The sequence below is a fragment of the Leopardus geoffroyi genome, chromosome B4 (genome assembly GCF_018350155.1).
Source record: "Leopardus geoffroyi isolate Oge1 chromosome B4, O.geoffroyi_Oge1_pat1.0, whole genome shotgun sequence".
Lineage (NCBI taxonomy): Eukaryota > Metazoa > Chordata > Mammalia > Carnivora > Felidae > Leopardus > Leopardus geoffroyi.
Genome location: NC_059341.1, coordinates 136,041,135 through 136,057,360, shown reverse-complemented (window position 1 = coordinate 136,057,360; position 16,226 = coordinate 136,041,135). Strand labels below are relative to the sequence as shown.

Genomic DNA, 16,226 nt, shown 5'->3' with positions numbered 1-16,226 from the left:
GGCTAGCAGGTGCCGAAACTCGGCCGCGTTTACCCCAGCCTCCTCTGCCAGCGGGCATGCTGGGATCCTCCCCACGGCCCCCAGCCCCTTTCCCTCTGCCTCTCCGGATATGCAGGCAGACGTCTAGCCCCCTACCTCATCCAGCTTGGCCCAGTGCCGGGCTCCTGAACGCCAAGGGTAGAGGCTCCAGCCTGCTGGGGAGAGGGGTGCGGGCAGCAAACGTTACTGTCCCGGAGGCAGTGCCTGCTGGAGGTGAGGAAAGGGGCTGTGGCTCCGGGCCAGATGGGGAAGTAATTCATTTGTCTCCTGGTGGGGGAGGGAATGAGCTCAAGCCGAGGGGCCGCTTCAGCAGGGGTGCGGGAGGGGAGGGAAAGACATCTCAGGTGAGTCAGGGAGGAGGCCTCCGCTGGGCCTCTGCGCTGTTCCCACGGTGGCCCTAGCTGTGCCGATGACGATGACGGGCAGCCGGCCTTGCCTTCTGGCACCATTCAGGGCTGGGACCGTGTAGTTCCTGCCCTCACCCTCGCTGCCGGCCCCTCCTCCATCATGCGCCCGCCCCACCCCGCCCCTCCCAGCCCTTTCCACCCGGAACCGGCCCTTGGATGAGCACATCCATCAGGGGGCCCCTGGACCATCTCCGAGGGGAAGTCTGTGTGGACACAGTCATTTTAAGCGTCAGACGTGAGTGAGCAGCTAAACCGAACCCTGGAGTCACTGGCGGGAGGGAATCCTGTGTCACCAGTGTCTTCGGGTTGGGCCACCGGCTAGAAGGGGGCGGAGGAGGGGAGAAGCACACCACATGGGGTGGATTCGGAGGCCCTGTGGGGGGGGGGGAGTGTGAGCCCCAGACTCCTCACCTAGAGGCCACGCTGCCTGGGGCTGTTCCCGCGACTTGCCCAGAGAGTCCAGGGTTATTGTTTAAAATGTTTACTCATTTATTTTGAGACAGAGAGCAAGTGAGGGAGGGGCAGAGGCAGAGGGAGAGAGAATCCCAAGCAGGCTCCGTGCTGGCAGCACAGAGCCCGACTCGGGGCTCGAGCTCATGAATCGTGAGATCACGGCCTGAGCCGAAACCAAGAGTCGGATGTTTAACTGACTGAGCCACCCAGGCGCCCCAGAAAGTCCAGGGTTATTGAGAGGAGCAGGCCCAGGGAGGCCCCGAGGAAGCAGAAGGGTAGCCAGGGTGGAGCTTTGTGGGGACGCAAAGGGGAACTGACAGCCAGCAGGCCGTCCCCTCCCGTGAACCAGAGAGGAAGGAGGAACGCTGACCAGGAGGCCCGGATGGAGAGGCGGCCTCCGTGGTGTCGGGCCCCGCCAGACCCGCTCTCGGGCCCCCAGCTCCTGGGTTTGCTCCTGTTTCCCTGGACCCTGCAGCTCGCAGGTACGGCCACCTTCCTTCTTCCCACGCGCTCCCTGGCTCGCACATCAGAGTGACTTTCATCTGCCCGAGCAGCTAATTCCTGGGGACCTGTCTCGGGAGATTTGCTGGTTGCGTTTGAACATTGCAGACTTCACAGGGGAAGCCTTCAGGGACCCAGGAGATGTTTAGCTAATGCCTTGCCAAGGTGGCTTTTGAAGGGGTGGGGAGGGCGCTCTCCCCCACCCCCCCGCCCCCACTGCTGTGTTCACAGCCTTCTTCCGACAGCCTGAACTTTGGGCCTTAAACAAGGTGGGGGACAAGCATGCTGCGGCCAGGGGGCGTCAGAATAGGCGTAGGGTCAGTGGGGAGGGACAGCTCACCCCCAAGGAATCTTACGGTGGAGCCACAGAGTTGACCCTGCAAAGCCGCAGAGCCACCCTCAGCCTTGTTCCCCGTGTTAGCCAGGGAGACGAGGGGCAGCCAGGGGCTGGCCACCAGGAACACTGTGCTCCGGGCCACAAAATTGTCACTGTTGCCAGAAAGGGTGGCACTCTCCACTTCCTCAAGTCCAACCAGAGGCCACAACGGGAGCTTATGCCGTTCCCAGGACCAGCGCTGTGCCCCCTTTCCTGGCCCCAGATCCCCTCAGAAGCTGGGTGGCCTGGATCCAAGCCACCCCCAGGAGTGTGCCTCGCCGGGCTGTCCACACCGGGGTCCCTCTTGGATTCCCAGGCTCCCCCCGCCCCACCGTGCAGCCGAGGAATGTTTCTTCCTCTTCGTCTAGACTTTTAGGCCCCCCTTTCTGCTTCGTCCTCTACCTTTTTCTTTATACCGTAAACAACGGCAGCTATCCTTATTGTCGTGAATTAGCCTCTTCGCACACTTAATCTGGGCTTTACTCTCCCACTCAGCCCCGCTCCGGCCTGCCTTGGGGTACTGTCCCTGCCAGCCACTCAAAAACAGGGAAACTGAGGCCCAGGGAGGCCAGGTAGCTTTCCTGAGGCCTAGAAGGTGAGGACAGGTCAAGGTTAGACCTGAGTCAGCCTGAAGCCCAAGCCTGGACCCTTGGCAGCGGGCTCGCGGGGCTCCTCTCCGCTTTCTTTGCAAAGAACATTCCTCATAGAAAAAATGCTCTCCCCTCCCCCCGAAAATGCAAGAGCCGACTGTGGTACCTACTGTAGGTTTCCTGGGCTGGGCCCCTTGCGACATCATCCCCTTTAACCTTGTGCCCTTTGCACCTCTCCCGTCCCCCAGAGACGGCCGGCTCGGAGATGGCCCGAGGAAACGCAGCCTGCTGGTGGGACTCACGCTTAGTCATTTCTAACTTAATTTCCTTCCAATCCCCGTCATTTCTTTTTGTGCGGCCCCTCCTCCCCCGAAGGGACCCTGCACGCCTGGGTGACAGTGGATGACACTTTGCGGGATGCTGCTGTGAGAAACGCTTTTGTAACTGTCTTCACTGTCAACGCGCAGCACCTTTCCCCCCAGCGTTGCAGCGAAGTTTGTGCAAAAGAGAAACTCTGCTCTTTCACAAGAGGTGGAAAAGCCTGGGGGTCCTCCAGCACCTCCTGCCGCAGCAGACGGCACCCCGATTCTCTTGGTCCCGCCCCTGCGGGTGCCTGGCTCTCTCTGTTACTGACGCCCAGGGTCACCGTGCCATTTTCCTGAACTGCAGAAAGATGCAGGGTTGAGTGCGTGTGAGGGCGTTCAGCCTGAGTTTCGATCTGAGCTCTGTAATTCGCCCCAGGACCCTGGGCAGGTTCCTAATGTCTCTCTGCCTCCGCTGCCTCATCTGTTAAATGGGTGGGATGGTAGTACCTGCATCTGGTTGGGGCTCAGAGAATGTCCTAGCTGAGCCTAGCAGAGCCCGTCGAAACTCAAGATTCAGTTGGCCAGCTGGATATCTTGGCGAGCCCTCTGGCTCCTTGGGGTGTTTCTGACTTTTCCAGTGGCCTCTAGCACAGCATCCCAATAGAATGGTGTCTCAGAACCGCTATTGTTCCCAACCCTCCTCCCATCGTGAGGCGGGACTCAAACTTGCTCTCCTCTGGTCTTCTGAGCTCCCTGCCAGTTCTGCTTTTCTCAAAGGGTCTGGCAGCCACTGTGGTCTCATGGGCAACTGCTCTCCCGCAGGGGTGGCTCGTCAGTCACCTGCCGGGGCTTTGGGGCCAGACAGGCCAGGTTCAAGTCCTACCTTCTTCTATTGACTGCTCTGTGACCTTAGGCAAGGGACTTAACCTTTCTGAGCCTCTGTGTCCTCAACAAATGTCAGTCCCCTTTCTCTGCCCGGCCTTCCCAGAACTCTGGGCTATAGTGATTTCTCAAATGTCCTTGGAGGAGGACCGGTTCTAGGCACTGGGGGGGGGGGGGACCCGGAGGTGAAGAACCCGTACCCCGCAGCCTGGCAGAAACGCTGAGATCTGCCCAGAGGACGTGGCAGGACACGACCCAAGGAGGGAGTTACCGATGCCGGCTCGCCCCTCTCCCCCTTGGCTCTAGACAGGTGTCCCCGCTCGCTTTGTTGTCCTAAAGAGGTTCAGGAGCCTCCTGCCTTCTTGCTCGCAGCTCCGCAGCTCCGAGCCTCTGTCAGGATTGGCCTCTGCTTTTCATCTTTGTCTAATCCCAATAAAGAGCTTGCGAGGCAGGCGGAGAGAACCGCCTGAGGTGGGGCAGGGGGAGGGCTGGAGGGGGCAAGGGAGCCGAGATGGGGAGGAGGCGGAGCAGGTGGGTGGATGGCAGGCACAGCGTGAGAGGCCAGAAGGCAGAGGCAGAGGGGGAGGGAATGGGGAGAGGTTCAGTTTGACTGGAGAGGAGGGGCTCTCGGCGGAGCAGTGGGTTACGAGTCCCACTGGGCTCTATTCGGGTGGATTTTAAATGCCTGTCAGGTAGGGGTTCCGGTTGGCCCCGTCGCCATTGCTTTCTCTTTTTAACTCGTGAGCTATAATACGTACACGGAAAAGTACAATCAGTGTTCTAAAACAAAGACCTGTGCGGCTCCCACTCGGAGAACGCTGCAGGCCCCCGCAGCCCCTGGTCCCCCTCCTCCCCCCACCAAGACACCCCTCTCTCCCACCCAGACTTTTAGGGCAATCGTGTCCCGGCATCTCTTTATAGTTTTGCCCTTCGGTATGTGTTCCTGAATGGTATAGACTGGACTTGCCTGGTGTTGAACTTTGTATGATCAGAACGACGCCGTCTATTCTCCTTTCGCTCCAAGTTACGCTTTTTAAGATATACCTAGTTGACGGTGTGGCTGTGGTTTGTTTATTTTCATTGCCACAGAGCAGGGATCACAAGCAAAGGCCCCAGGGCTAAATCCAGCCCCGCTGCCTTTTGGCCTGCGAGTCGTGAGGGGTCTTTCTGTTTTTTAATGGTTGGAAGAAAATCAAAAGAAGACCATGTCGTGACGCGTGAAGATTATACAATAGTCACGTGCCAGTGTCCATAAATAAGGTTTTCTTGGAACAAACCACACTCATTCATTCGTAGATCGCCTGTGACCGCTGTCACCCTACGTCGGCAGCGTTGAGTAGTTGCGAGAGAGACCATCTGGCCCACGAGGTGTAAGATGTTTACTCTCTGGCCCTTTACGGAGCACGTCCGCCAGCCCCCGCTGTGGAGCGTCCCATTGGATGAACTCACTGCAGTCATGGAAGATGTGGCCAAGTCACCTGACCACGCTGAGCCCCCCAATTCCCCGGCAGGGCGCTCGGCACCCTCCCGTGCAGACCTCTTGCTGGGGTGGCAGGAAGACACCTCCAGGACCACCGGTGGCCCTGGGACCTCCACCTGGGACCCCTCAGGAAGGGTCCGAGGGGCGGGGTGCCTGTAAGAGGTGGTGTGGTGAACCTGATGTGTGTCTGCTCCCCTCAGGGCCGCACGGGCCGTGCGGAAGAAGGTGAGGTCAGAACCAGGTTTGTGCTTGCTGTCGGTGGCTCAGGGGAAGGGGACACCAAGCCAGGCCAACCCACAGGCTGGTATCCCACAGCCGGCAGACGCCTCGCCTGCAGCTCTGCTCATAGGGCCCAAGGCCTCTTTCTGAAGGCCCCTCGGCAACTCAAAGCAAAACTTAAAAGTTTAAAAGGGTACGTACGTGCCCTTTGAATCAGCAACTCCCCTTCTTGGACCAGAAAACCTTTATATACGAGGATGGTCGCTCCCGCGTCCATGGACCACGGCCGGAGACTAACTCACTGACATCGGCTGGCCCCTTGCTGCGTGGGGCTTGGATAAGACCCTCTCCCACCCCCTGGCCCTGAGCTGTCCTTTCCTCCGGCTCCTGCCTCCCACACCCACAACCCACTTTGGAGCCATGCTGGAGGACTGCCTGCCGCTAACCCTTTGCTTCTGCTCCCTTTTCCCGGGAGGGGTCCTCTCGCTCCCCCACCTGGTGACTCCAACCTGTCAGCCAAGGTCGAACTGTGCTACCTTCTCTGTGGTGCCCATTGTGGCCCACTCAGCCAGGCCCCGACAAACCCAACGGCCAGCTTGCCCCACCAGTTCACCTGTGGTTCTGAGCCTCGGGAGCTCCGAGGTCTGCAGGGCACGACTGGGCTCACCGGGGCAGGCGAGGGTGCCGATGGCACCAGGGAACACCTGCCCAACCTTAAGAGGTGAACGGTGTACAAAAAGCCGGAGGGAGGCCTAAGAGAGACGGTGCAGGCTGGGGAGCTCTGGGGGGAGGAGGAGAGGTCAAAGAGGGAGGCACCGGCAGGTTAGGGTCAAGGCCAGAAGGTGCAGGAGCCACAGCTTAGCCTCCAAGGTCTTTGCTGAGCTCCGCTGGTGGTGGGAGGGGAGGAGGCCTACAGGAGGCAGGGACAGGGCTGGCCGAGTGGAAGGAGAGGGTGGGGAGGACAGAGGGCAGTGAGTGATTTTGTGCCTGGAGGGTACCGGGTCTTTGGGGAGATAGAGATTTAAGAGAAGTCAGGATAAAAGTGATCTGGGGAAGGCGTCTACAGGAAGGAGTTAGTGTGTTGACAGCTAGAAGCATTTATATTTTAAAAGGAGGCTGGAAGAGGAGGGGGTCCCAAGCCCTCAGACCGAATCACTAATGCAAGGGGCTTAGGCAGCCGAGGAAGACTGGAACTCTGTAGTATTTCTCTTGCCTTTCTTTTCTTTTTTTTTTTTTAATTTTTTTTCTAATGTGTATTTATTTTTGAGACAGAGAGAGACAGAGCATGAACGGGGGAGGGTCAGAGAGAGAGGGAGACACAGAATCTGAAACAGGCTCCAGGGTTCTGAGCTGTCAGCACAGAGCCCGACGCGGGGCTCGAACTCACGGACCGCGAGATCATGACCTGAGCCGAAGTCGGCCGCTTAACCGACTGAGCCACCCAGGCGCCCCTCTCTTGTTGTCTTTCTAACACAAAACGTGACTGCGTCAATTCCCAATCCAGAAGCCCACAGAGGCTCCCCCGGGGTTTCCAGGATGAGTTTTGCCACCTTCCACCTCCCACCTCCCTGAGCCCCCAACCCTTACGACTCCACTGCGCCTTGTTGAGCCCCACAACTACCAACAGGACGGGTGTCTGGTTTCCAGATTTCTCGAAGCTTCATCCGAGAGGTTTTTGCGCTGAAAACCCCCTCTCCGCCCCCCTCCCCCACCCAGCTGCCTCCGATTCCTCCTTCAAAGCCCAGCTCGTAAAGGGATGTGGACGAATCGTCGCGAGGTCCACAGCCGTGATGTCACGGCGGCAGAACCGCAGGCCGGTTCAGTGTTCTTGATCTTTCGCTGCAGTGTCTAGAATTTCTACAGTGAGCATGTCTTGCTTTTATAATGGGGGGAAGAGGGCCTAAAGAAGCATCGTTTGAAAAACAATGGACCCCGTCCAAGGGTCATGCCTCCAGGAAGTCTCTGCCGCCTCCCGGCTGGGTTGGGTCCCCCCCTCTGGGTTTGTGCAGGCTCTGAGACGTCTCTTTATCTCCCCACTCTCCAGCTTCACCCGTCAGCTCTGCCCAGGCGCAGGGCCCGGTCCTCCCTGGCAGGACTTGGAGAGAGCATACTGCGGTGGGTGCCGTGGCGGGGTCTACCCTCTCACCCTTCCTCTTTGGTCCACTCCGTCCTGATGCCCGTCTTTCCTGGCAGAGGAGGGTACAAAGGGAGAAACGGAGTCCAAACGAGCTCCAAAGTTTGAACAACTTGCCTCTTCACAAAGCCGAAGGAGAGGTGATGCCGTAAAAATGCCAATTAAGACCCACGAAGCTTCTACATTTCTGGGACCAAACATTTGACATCCTGCACTTGGTCTGTGTCCCCTCCTGGCCGCGGCGCACCCCGGGGTCCAAAGATTGGAGGCTTTAGAACAGAACGCAGGCAGGCTGTGGAAAGGGCCCCCGAGGCAAGCCACATCCGTATGTAGCTTTGTAATTCGGAGGTGTTGAAAGATGTGACAGCCAGTCTGATGGCAGTGTTGGAGGGCACCAGCACTAAAAGCTTCATAACACACGCTCTCTGTTCAAAGGTTGCCTTCCAACGCCTGCTATACGCTTCTCCCTAATCAGCCACTTGGCCACGCGCCGTTGTGTTTGATGCCCGTGTCCTGAAGGACTCACCCGTTTTTCTTCAGCATCCTGGGATGCGTGCTCAGGCAAATGGCCGGAGCCCTGTGATAAGACCAGCAGCCCCACTTCTGTGTCTTCCCGGGAGCCCTTCAGATGGGCCTTGAAAAAAAAAAGGCATGGTCTGAGAGATGCCAGAATTAAATTGGAGGGCAAAACTGCATGCCTAAAATAAAGACCGTGGGAACGGCTTTCTTCTGTAGCTGGGGAATCAAAGTATTTTCCTGTAAAATCGACCTGAGTCGGGATGGATACCTTTGATCGGCACGTCTGGGCTCTCACACCCCTGGTTGACGATGCTGATGCTCGGGGGCTGTGGAAGGGATTGAGTTCCGGGCAGAGCGGGGAGCTGGGGCCAAGGCCTGGCCTAGGAGTGGGTGGGTCAGAGGGGCCTCGAGGCCAGGGCAGATGGAAAGAGTGGGGAAGGAGGGAGCACCAGATTTTGGGGGTGGAGGGATGTCATTGCTGGAGTGAAGGAGGGACACTGGCTGCCTCTGCCACCGGACCAGTCTGTGGAGGGCTCCTGGGGCCCCTTGCTTTCTGCTCTGGGAGCCATAAGCTCTCCTTGAGCTGGACAGCAGTCGCTGTCCCCCGTAAGCTGCAGGGTCATTTCTGATGAGTACCTTCGTCCCCAGATCCCATAGGCTGCCAGACATGTCTGCCTATTAGATGACCCAGATCTAGGGAAATGGCCTCCGAATTTTTAACTCCCTTTAAAGGGGTGCAGCTCTTGGGGCACCTGGGTGGCTCAGTGGGTTGAGCGTCTGACTTCAGCTCAGGTCATGATCTCACAGTTCAAGAGGTCGAGCCCTAAAGCGGGGCTCACTGCTGTCAGTGTGGACCCCCCTTCGGATCCTCTGTCCGCCCCCCTGCCTTCTCTGTACCTCTCCCCCTCGCACTCTCTCTCTCTCTCTCTCAAAAAAATAAATAAACTTAAAAAAAGTAAATATAGGGGTACAGCTCTTTCATTTGAGAAATGTTTTCTTTTTCTTGCTCTCAGATTTTAAAACTGTAGCATAGACCAGTGGTTAAGAGGGTGGGATTAAGGGACACCTGGGTGGCTCAGTCAGTTGAGAGTCCAACTTCGGCTCAGGTCGTGATCTCGTGGGTTTGTTGAGTTCGAGCCCCACATCGGGCTCACTGCTGTCAGCCTGTCAGCCTGTCAGCGCAGAACCCACTTCGGATCCTCTGTCCTCCCCTCTCTGCCCCTCCCCCACTTGCGCTCGCCCACCAAATGGGTAAATATTAACAAGAAAAAAGACAAAAGAAAAAAAAAGGGTGTGGGGTTAAGGACCAGCTTAAAATCACATCCCCACTCCCAGCTGTGATGCTGGGCAAACCTCTTCCTTTCTCAGAGCCTCAGTTTTCTCATCTGCAAAAGGGGAGGGTGCCCCCGGGGACATTAACACGTCTCATCACGGGGCTTACCAGCAATGCCTGAGAAACTGCGCCAAGCAGGGGGAGTCGGGCACCCAGGAGTGGCTCAGGAAGGAAGGCAGTCCTGCAGATTGAGAGGGTGATGGCACAGTCCTGGGAGAGGAAGGGGACAGGAGGGCATTCTGAGCAGTGAGACTAGCGTGGGCAAAGACTCAAGAGCCTGGCAGGCCTGGTTTTTGGGGGCGAGTGAGCAGAGGGCAGCTGAGCTGGGCCGCGCAGGGCCTGGAGGCACGGCTTGGATCCTCCAATCAAGGGAGTTGCAAGTTTTATTTTTTAAACGTGGCCCAAAGCTAAGGGACGCGTGTTATAGCATGACCCCGTCTGAACCCAGTTACGTGAATTTAACTGAAACCAGGAGGTCACAGAAAGTGCCCTTGTTATGCACAAAATGCTTCGTGTTCTATTTTTTTTTTTTTTTAGCTGCTGGTGTTCACCATGTAAATTGGTTTCAGTCTCCTTCCTGGGTCTCCCCTGGTGGGGCAGCCCAGCAGGGTGAGCAGGATGGTTTGTGGCTCCCTCGGGAGCAGTGCAGGGCAGGTCTCTGGTTGCAGGGGAGAGGAGCCCAGGGGAGGGGAGCTGTCGGGTGAACGGGGGCATGCAATGTGTGGGGTGTGGGGAGGGCCGATGGGGCGGGCACCCTTCCTGCATCGAGTCAAGTTCTTTGACCGCGAGCCCCTCCCCCAAGGGACTCAGCACAGGGTCGCGGGGCCGGGGTGGCAGTGAGACGCCTGCAGCTGGCTCTCCAGCCGGCGGCTCAAGCGGCCACAGACTCAAAAGAAGAACCAGAGAAGGAAGGATCTGGTGACAGCGGGTGGCAGACAGACTCTTTCCCAACAGGGGCAACAGATCCTCAGGATGGGGGGAGGACAGAGGGACACTGCCGGAGGGAGGGCTCTCCGGGCTCTGAGCCCCTGCACTTGAACACGACACACCTGGCGGGGAAGCCTGGGAACGAGGCCCAGGGTCTGCACCCCAGGGTGTCACCCACTCCCTTGTGTCCAGGCCAGGCCGGGGCCCGGGGAGCTAGGCAGGCCGCCCCGCTGTGGGCCTGTCGCTTACACAGGCAGAGGGTCAGGCTGCATTTGGCCTTCCAGACTCGGCGAGGACTCCTCTGACCTCCTCGCCTCTTTCTGGTGCCCGGGGAAGAAAGGCAGCTCGGCCTGGTGGCCCCTCTGATGTTCCTGGCCCCACTTAATCCCATGCCAACCCTCTGCTGCTCTCCCCGATTTTCAGGGGCAACACCAAGCTTTGGAGAAAGAAAGCCACCCGCCGGAGCTGGCACAGCCCTCGGGCGGCAAAGCCAGGATCCAAACCCAGGCCTGATACCTCTCTTGAGCTTTTCCCAGGCGCCCCCACCCACATTTCTGGCCAGGCCCCAGACTTCCTAGCAGTCCTGGGAGCTACAGAGAAGTGAGGGGTGGAGGGTGTGCCATCCCTGAGGACACCCCTCCTGCCAAGGGCTGGTGGTGGGGCAGGTGTGTGTGGGGGGGGTGGCGGAGGGCTTAGCTGTAGAGCCTACGCTGCCCAGCAAACCGGCTGTGCTTGTAATGGTGTGGGGGTGGGGAGGGGAGATCTTGGAGATGCCTTGGAAGTAAGCAAGCTCCGGGGCTGGGCTGGGCTGGGCTGGGGGCCCTAGGGAGCGGGGTCCTCTCAGGCTGGGGTGGTGGCCCTTTGGAGCGGGGTCCTCTCAGGCATCACGCTATCCGACTGTTTTCCAATCCCATCTCTGGCCGTCCTCTCCTCACCACCTCCCCACCTCTGCCCCAGCTCCACGCGAGCGTCGTCCCCAGGCCCTTCTCCCTACCAGGCAGGGAGCTCTGTGACTTGGACGAGCCCATCTCCCTACAGAAAACAAGCCGGGCTTCTCCCTCCTCCCTGCCTGAGTCCTGGCCTGGGCTGCACCAAGAACCCACCAGCCTCCCGGAGGATTATCCAAAGAGCGACCTGGCGGGGCTCCCGAGGCCCCGTAGACCTTTCATCGCAGGGAGATGTTGCAGGGGAAGCCAAGCCAGCCTGGCTGCTCCAGCCGCTCTGCCCAGCAGTCACTCGCAGGCCGACTCGAAGCCCCAGTTCTTCGTCTCTCCAACCAGGGTAACAGCCAAAAGGCTGAACTCGGTGCATGCTGAAGCAGCGTCTGGGGCCTGTGTGAGAGTGCGGGGTGAGGGTCCCCTTCTCTTCTCCCCCCTGGAGCCCCCTCAGCGTCCTTCCCCGCATGTCAGCTGGGTCGAGACGGGGGACAGGGAAGGGGCAGGGAGAGGGCAGAGGAGTCCTGCTGGTGGGTGCTGTGACAGCTGGCCCTGTGCTCTGGGTACCCACAGGGCTGGCAGTGGGCCCCCTCGGGCACTTTTGTGCGCCGGCTGTGCTCCTGCGGCTCTGCCTCCCTCCTCAGCCCCAGGAATTTAAGTCCCACCCTCAAGTCCTCCTCCCTGGGCCGCGTGCCCCTCTGGGCGGCCCATGAAATACAAGAGGGTCCCCAGGGAGCTCGCTCTGCCCCAACCCACTTCGTCCGGCGGGGGACACACTTCCTTTGCCTGAACGAGGGCCATCACCAGGTGCGAGGTGGACACCGGCCACCATGCCACCCGCGTGGGCGCCCAGGGGACACACTCCAAGCTTTGAGAGGGTCCCACTGAAGCCCCTCTGGGTCTGGGGTGAGGGCTAGGTGCCCAAAGGGCAGGCGGGCGCCCTCTCCAAGCCTCTCGGCACCCATGCTCTCTGTCACGCAGCCCCCTGGCCTCCGACTCTGGGAAGCTGAGACTTGGGCCAGGGATCTGCACGGGGCGTCGGTGCCACCGTGAGCCAGCCCCAGGCCAGGCCACACTGGACTGTGTCTCTGACTCGACTACCCACCTTGTCCGGGGGCTGGTTTCACATCCTCAGCACGGACAAAGCCTGGGCTCAAATCCCGCTTGGCCACTTAGGGACTCCATGGCTCCGGGCCTCTAGGACCTTCTGGGGTCTTTGTCTGCAAAATGGGGCTGCGGTGGTGGCCTCAAAGGGTTGTTGTGGTGTTTAGCTGTGCCCAGCCAGGGCAGGGGCTGGCACGGCCTGGGTGGCAGCCGGGCTGCTGTGGTCTGGGCTCCGGGGTTGCTAACACCCCAATAAGCGTAAGAGGCCTTGGAGGCGGTGGGCTGCACCATCCGGCCAGGACCCAGACTCCTTCTCGGCAGTGACAAGCCTGCCCCCCTCCTCCTCGTTTTTTACCCGCTGTTCCCCGGTTGTCCGTCCTTCCTGGTCGACAGACACTTGCCTCCTTCTTCGCTGCTGGAGAGTGTGGTTTCTCTGAGGTCTGGGGCTCTCCTGTCCGAGGCAGACTTGACCCGGGGCCACGCGCTGTCGCGATCCTAACCTTCTGACCGTAAAATAACGAACCCTGGCAGAATGCAGAACAAAAGCCATCTCTTTTTATAGATGTCCCCCGAATTGTAAAGATCGGCCTAATCACACTAGCACGTTAGATCATTTTCTAGAAGGATACCTCAAACGGGGAAATAATTTTGAAGACAATCGGATGAACGTCTTCCTGCTTGGACAAACAGGAAGGTGGCCTTGGAGTAGTGACAGCGTGTCTGGCCTCCCCAGGCCTCTTAGACACACAGAGAAGAGACGCGGAGGCCCCGGGGTGGGCGGGTGGGGGGGGGGGGGGAGGCGGAGAGGCCTCCTCAACGGCCCTGGCGAGACCACTTTCCTGGTGGTTTGGGTTCGCTTCCAACCTCCCGGCCCCCAGGAGGCAGCACTGGCCTGGTGCCGTTGCCTGGAGGGCCAAACGGGACAATGTGGCTAAAAGGGTGGATCCCCGCGCTGAGTCTGGGGACTGGGTGGGAGGAGGCCAGATGAAGAGGTGGGAGTCCCAGGCCCAGGGGCCTCAGGGCTGGACGCAGCGTGACCTTGCTAGGCAGGGCAAGGAATGTCCCGACAGAATCTGGGTGCGACAGATGACACCTCCCTCACAGAGTGACAGTGGGACACAGATGAGAGCAAATGCTTCTTCCTTCCTTCCTTCCTTCCTTCCTTCCTTCCTTCCATCCTTCCTTCTGGGGAGCTGGGGGTCCAGAAAACCCAGGACAGGGGCTCCTGATCTGGGGAGCTAGAAATGTTGGCATGTGGGCTTGAGGCTTCCACCAGATACCCAGAAGGGCCCATGACCTAGAAAAGGCTGAAGAGCCCTGGTTTGGAGCAACGAGATCGAAAGGCAAGGAAGGGGTCCCTAGTGCAAGAGGCCAAGGCCCACTGGGACACGGCGCCCCTGAAGCCGCAGGGAACGGGGTGGGGAAGCAGCGCCGCTGGGCGCGACAGATTCAGGGCAAGGTTTGTCCCTCCTGATGCCTGGCGTGCCTCCTCCTTCAGGCCGGGGAGAGCCATGGCTCCCCTCTGTGTGTCTTCTGCCAGGAAGTTCTTCCTGCCAGGAAGGGTTTCTTGATTTTGTCTCCTGCCTCCTTCCTCTTTTACTCCTTGACCTTCGGCAGCTTTGGGTCTTTTCCAACCCGTGCTCTTATCCAACGTGGCTTCCCGGCCTTTGAGTAGGGATGCGGTTAGGAATGTGGGGTCTGGAGTCTGCCTGCCTTGGGCAGGCCTACAGCTCCACTCCCTACCCGCTGAGAGATTGAAAGCTAGCAGGGTGACCTCCCTGACCCTCGGACTCTTCCCCTCTGTGAACTGGAGCTCTTACACACTTTGCCTTGGGTGTGCTGAGAGATGCAGGGTTGTACGTACAAAGCACTTGGCTTTACCGCACGCCGTGGCTGCGTTGCAAGGTAGGAGTGTGAGCTGAGGCCTTCAGGAGGGAGAAGGGACTGAAGCGGCCCGGAGGGTAAGTAAGCTCCCGCTCTCTCCTTTTCCTTCCCCTGCAGGAGGACAGTTGGTGACCCACGTCGGCGCCCCCATCGTGGTCTCTCTGGCCAACGAGGCCATCTCCTTCGGCTGCAAAATCTCCTACCCGCACAGCCCCGAACTGAAGGACTTCACAGCCTGGTACTTTCACGTGGACCTTCAGAGTCAGCGGAGCTCTGAGAAGCAGATCAACTGCTCATCCCACCCGGTCCAAGAGAACCAGATGCACAGCCTGCAATGCTGGGTCACGCCCCAGCTGCCCAATGCGTCAGCCACTGGTACCTACTACTGCTCCGTGCACTGGCCAAACTTGATAAGAATCAGCAAAGGAATCTTCATCCTGGTCCGAGGTGAGGCTCCCTCCCGGGCTCTCCCCAGGGCGAAGGGCCCAGAGAGTTCACACTGCAGGGTTTGGGGCCCCGGACCTAAAGCGGGGAACACCTCCTCTACCAGCTTTGGCAAAACAGAACAGGGTGTCCTCGGGGAGCCCCTGGCCGCACAGGCGTGCCGACACCCACCTCGGTTCGGGAAGGACAGAGGCCTGGGATGGAGCTATGCCTCTGGCCACCCCACGGGTACCCGAGAGAAACCACTGGGCCCTGGGTCTCGGTGTCCCTCCGGCACAACGTGGGGGGGGCGGGGGGGGGCTGGGCACAAGTTGGGCTGCTGCACGTGTGTGTCTGTGGCAGCCCGTGACTGAGCGCTGGGCTCATGTGCGTATTTCTGGGAAAGCTTCCTAGTTTCATCACATCCTCAAAGGAGCGATGACTATAGACAGTTAAGAACAGCCTATCAGCAAAGCCACGACTCTCTGACCTGCCCCGGGGCCTCCCACCAGCGGGGGCTGGGGGCTGGGAACGCCACGGAGCTGGGCTGGCCAGGGTGCGGCTGTGGACCCGGCGTTCATGGCAAAACCCTGCCTGTCAAGGGCTCTTACGGGGAAGAATGAGATCCCGTGTGCAAGGGCTGGTGTCTGGTAACAGGAAGTGTTTGATAAATAACAGACACTGATGTGCCTGGCACGTGGTTGGCACTCTGCAGTTTTCTGCCAGCCAGATGGAGGGAGGGGGGTGGGAGGGAAGGATAAAAGGATGGACTGTGCCCTTCACCCACCCCTGGTGCAGGCCAGCCACCGGCTAGGCCCAGGACAAACCCGGCCCCTCACCCTCACCGCACCTGCCCGCGTGAGCCCCGTCTCACCTGTGGCAAACAGGAGGCCCTGGGAGATGACATGACTCACCTAGGGTCCCACAAGCGGCAATCGGTGACACCAGTTCACCCCGAGACAGGGGCACTTGAGAAGCAAAGACGTGGTCTTTGCCCTTAACCAGAATCAAGGCGGCAAACACAGAGAGGGGCTTAGCCAAAAGCGAGGACCTTGGTAGAGGTGGGGGCTTGGGGGGGGGGGTCCTTCAGCAGGGAGCGTTGTGAGTGGAGTCCTGGGTAAAGGAGAACATAGGAATTGGGGGTCTGGGGGTTGGCCGGGTGGGGTGTGCCCCAGCCTTTCTGGGGGAACTAACCCTCTGCTTCCCTGCCCTCCTCCTAGACACAGGGTACCGAGAGCCCCCACAGGGCGCCCAGAAGCTTCTGCTCTTTTGCTTCACGGGCCTCCTGACCCTGCTGAGCATCTTGGTCACGGCTCTGCTCCTCTGGAAGAAGGTAGGGGACGCACGCACCCAGCGGCGCTGTTTCCCCACCCCGTTCCCTGCGGCTTCAGGGGCGCCGTGTCCCAGTGGGCCTTGGCCTCTTGCACTAGGGACCCCTTCCTTGCCTTTCGATCTCGTTGCTCCAAACCAGGGCTCTTCAGCCTTTTCTAGGTCATGGGCCCTTCTGGGTATCTGGTGGAAGCCTCAAGCCCACATGCCAACATTTCTAGCTCCCCAGATCAGGAGCCCCTGTCCTGGGTTTTCTGGATCCCCAGCTCCCCGGAAGGAAGGAAGGAAGGAAGGAAGGAAGGAAGGAAGGAAGGAAGGAAGAAGCATTTGCTCTCATCTGTGTCCCACTGTCACTCTGTGAGGGAGGTGTCTCCCCACCGTGCAGC

At 59.4% G+C, this 16,226-nt stretch overlaps 1 protein-coding gene across 3 annotated transcripts in view; it reads left to right on the top strand.

Moving 5' to 3' along the window:
• The first annotated feature begins 578 nt into the window (after positions 1–578).
• The window catches only part of NFAM1 (NFAT activating protein with ITAM motif 1), a 32,235-nt gene continuing 16,587 nt past the window's right edge, over positions 579–16,226 (top strand). The window contains exons 1-3 of one of the 3 annotated variants that reach the window (XM_045463888.1): positions 579–681; positions 14,206–14,535; positions 15,732–15,844. In XM_045463888.1, the coding sequence (XP_045319844.1) occupies positions 603–681; positions 14,206–14,535; positions 15,732–15,844 (522 nt within the window). In that variant the 5' untranslated portion in view covers positions 579–602. Of the gene's footprint in view, positions 682–1,042; positions 1,382–11,317; positions 11,447–14,205; positions 14,536–15,731; positions 15,845–16,226 lie in introns of those variants that run through there. The other 2 variants (XM_045463887.1, XM_045463886.1) reach the window with 2 other exon arrangements.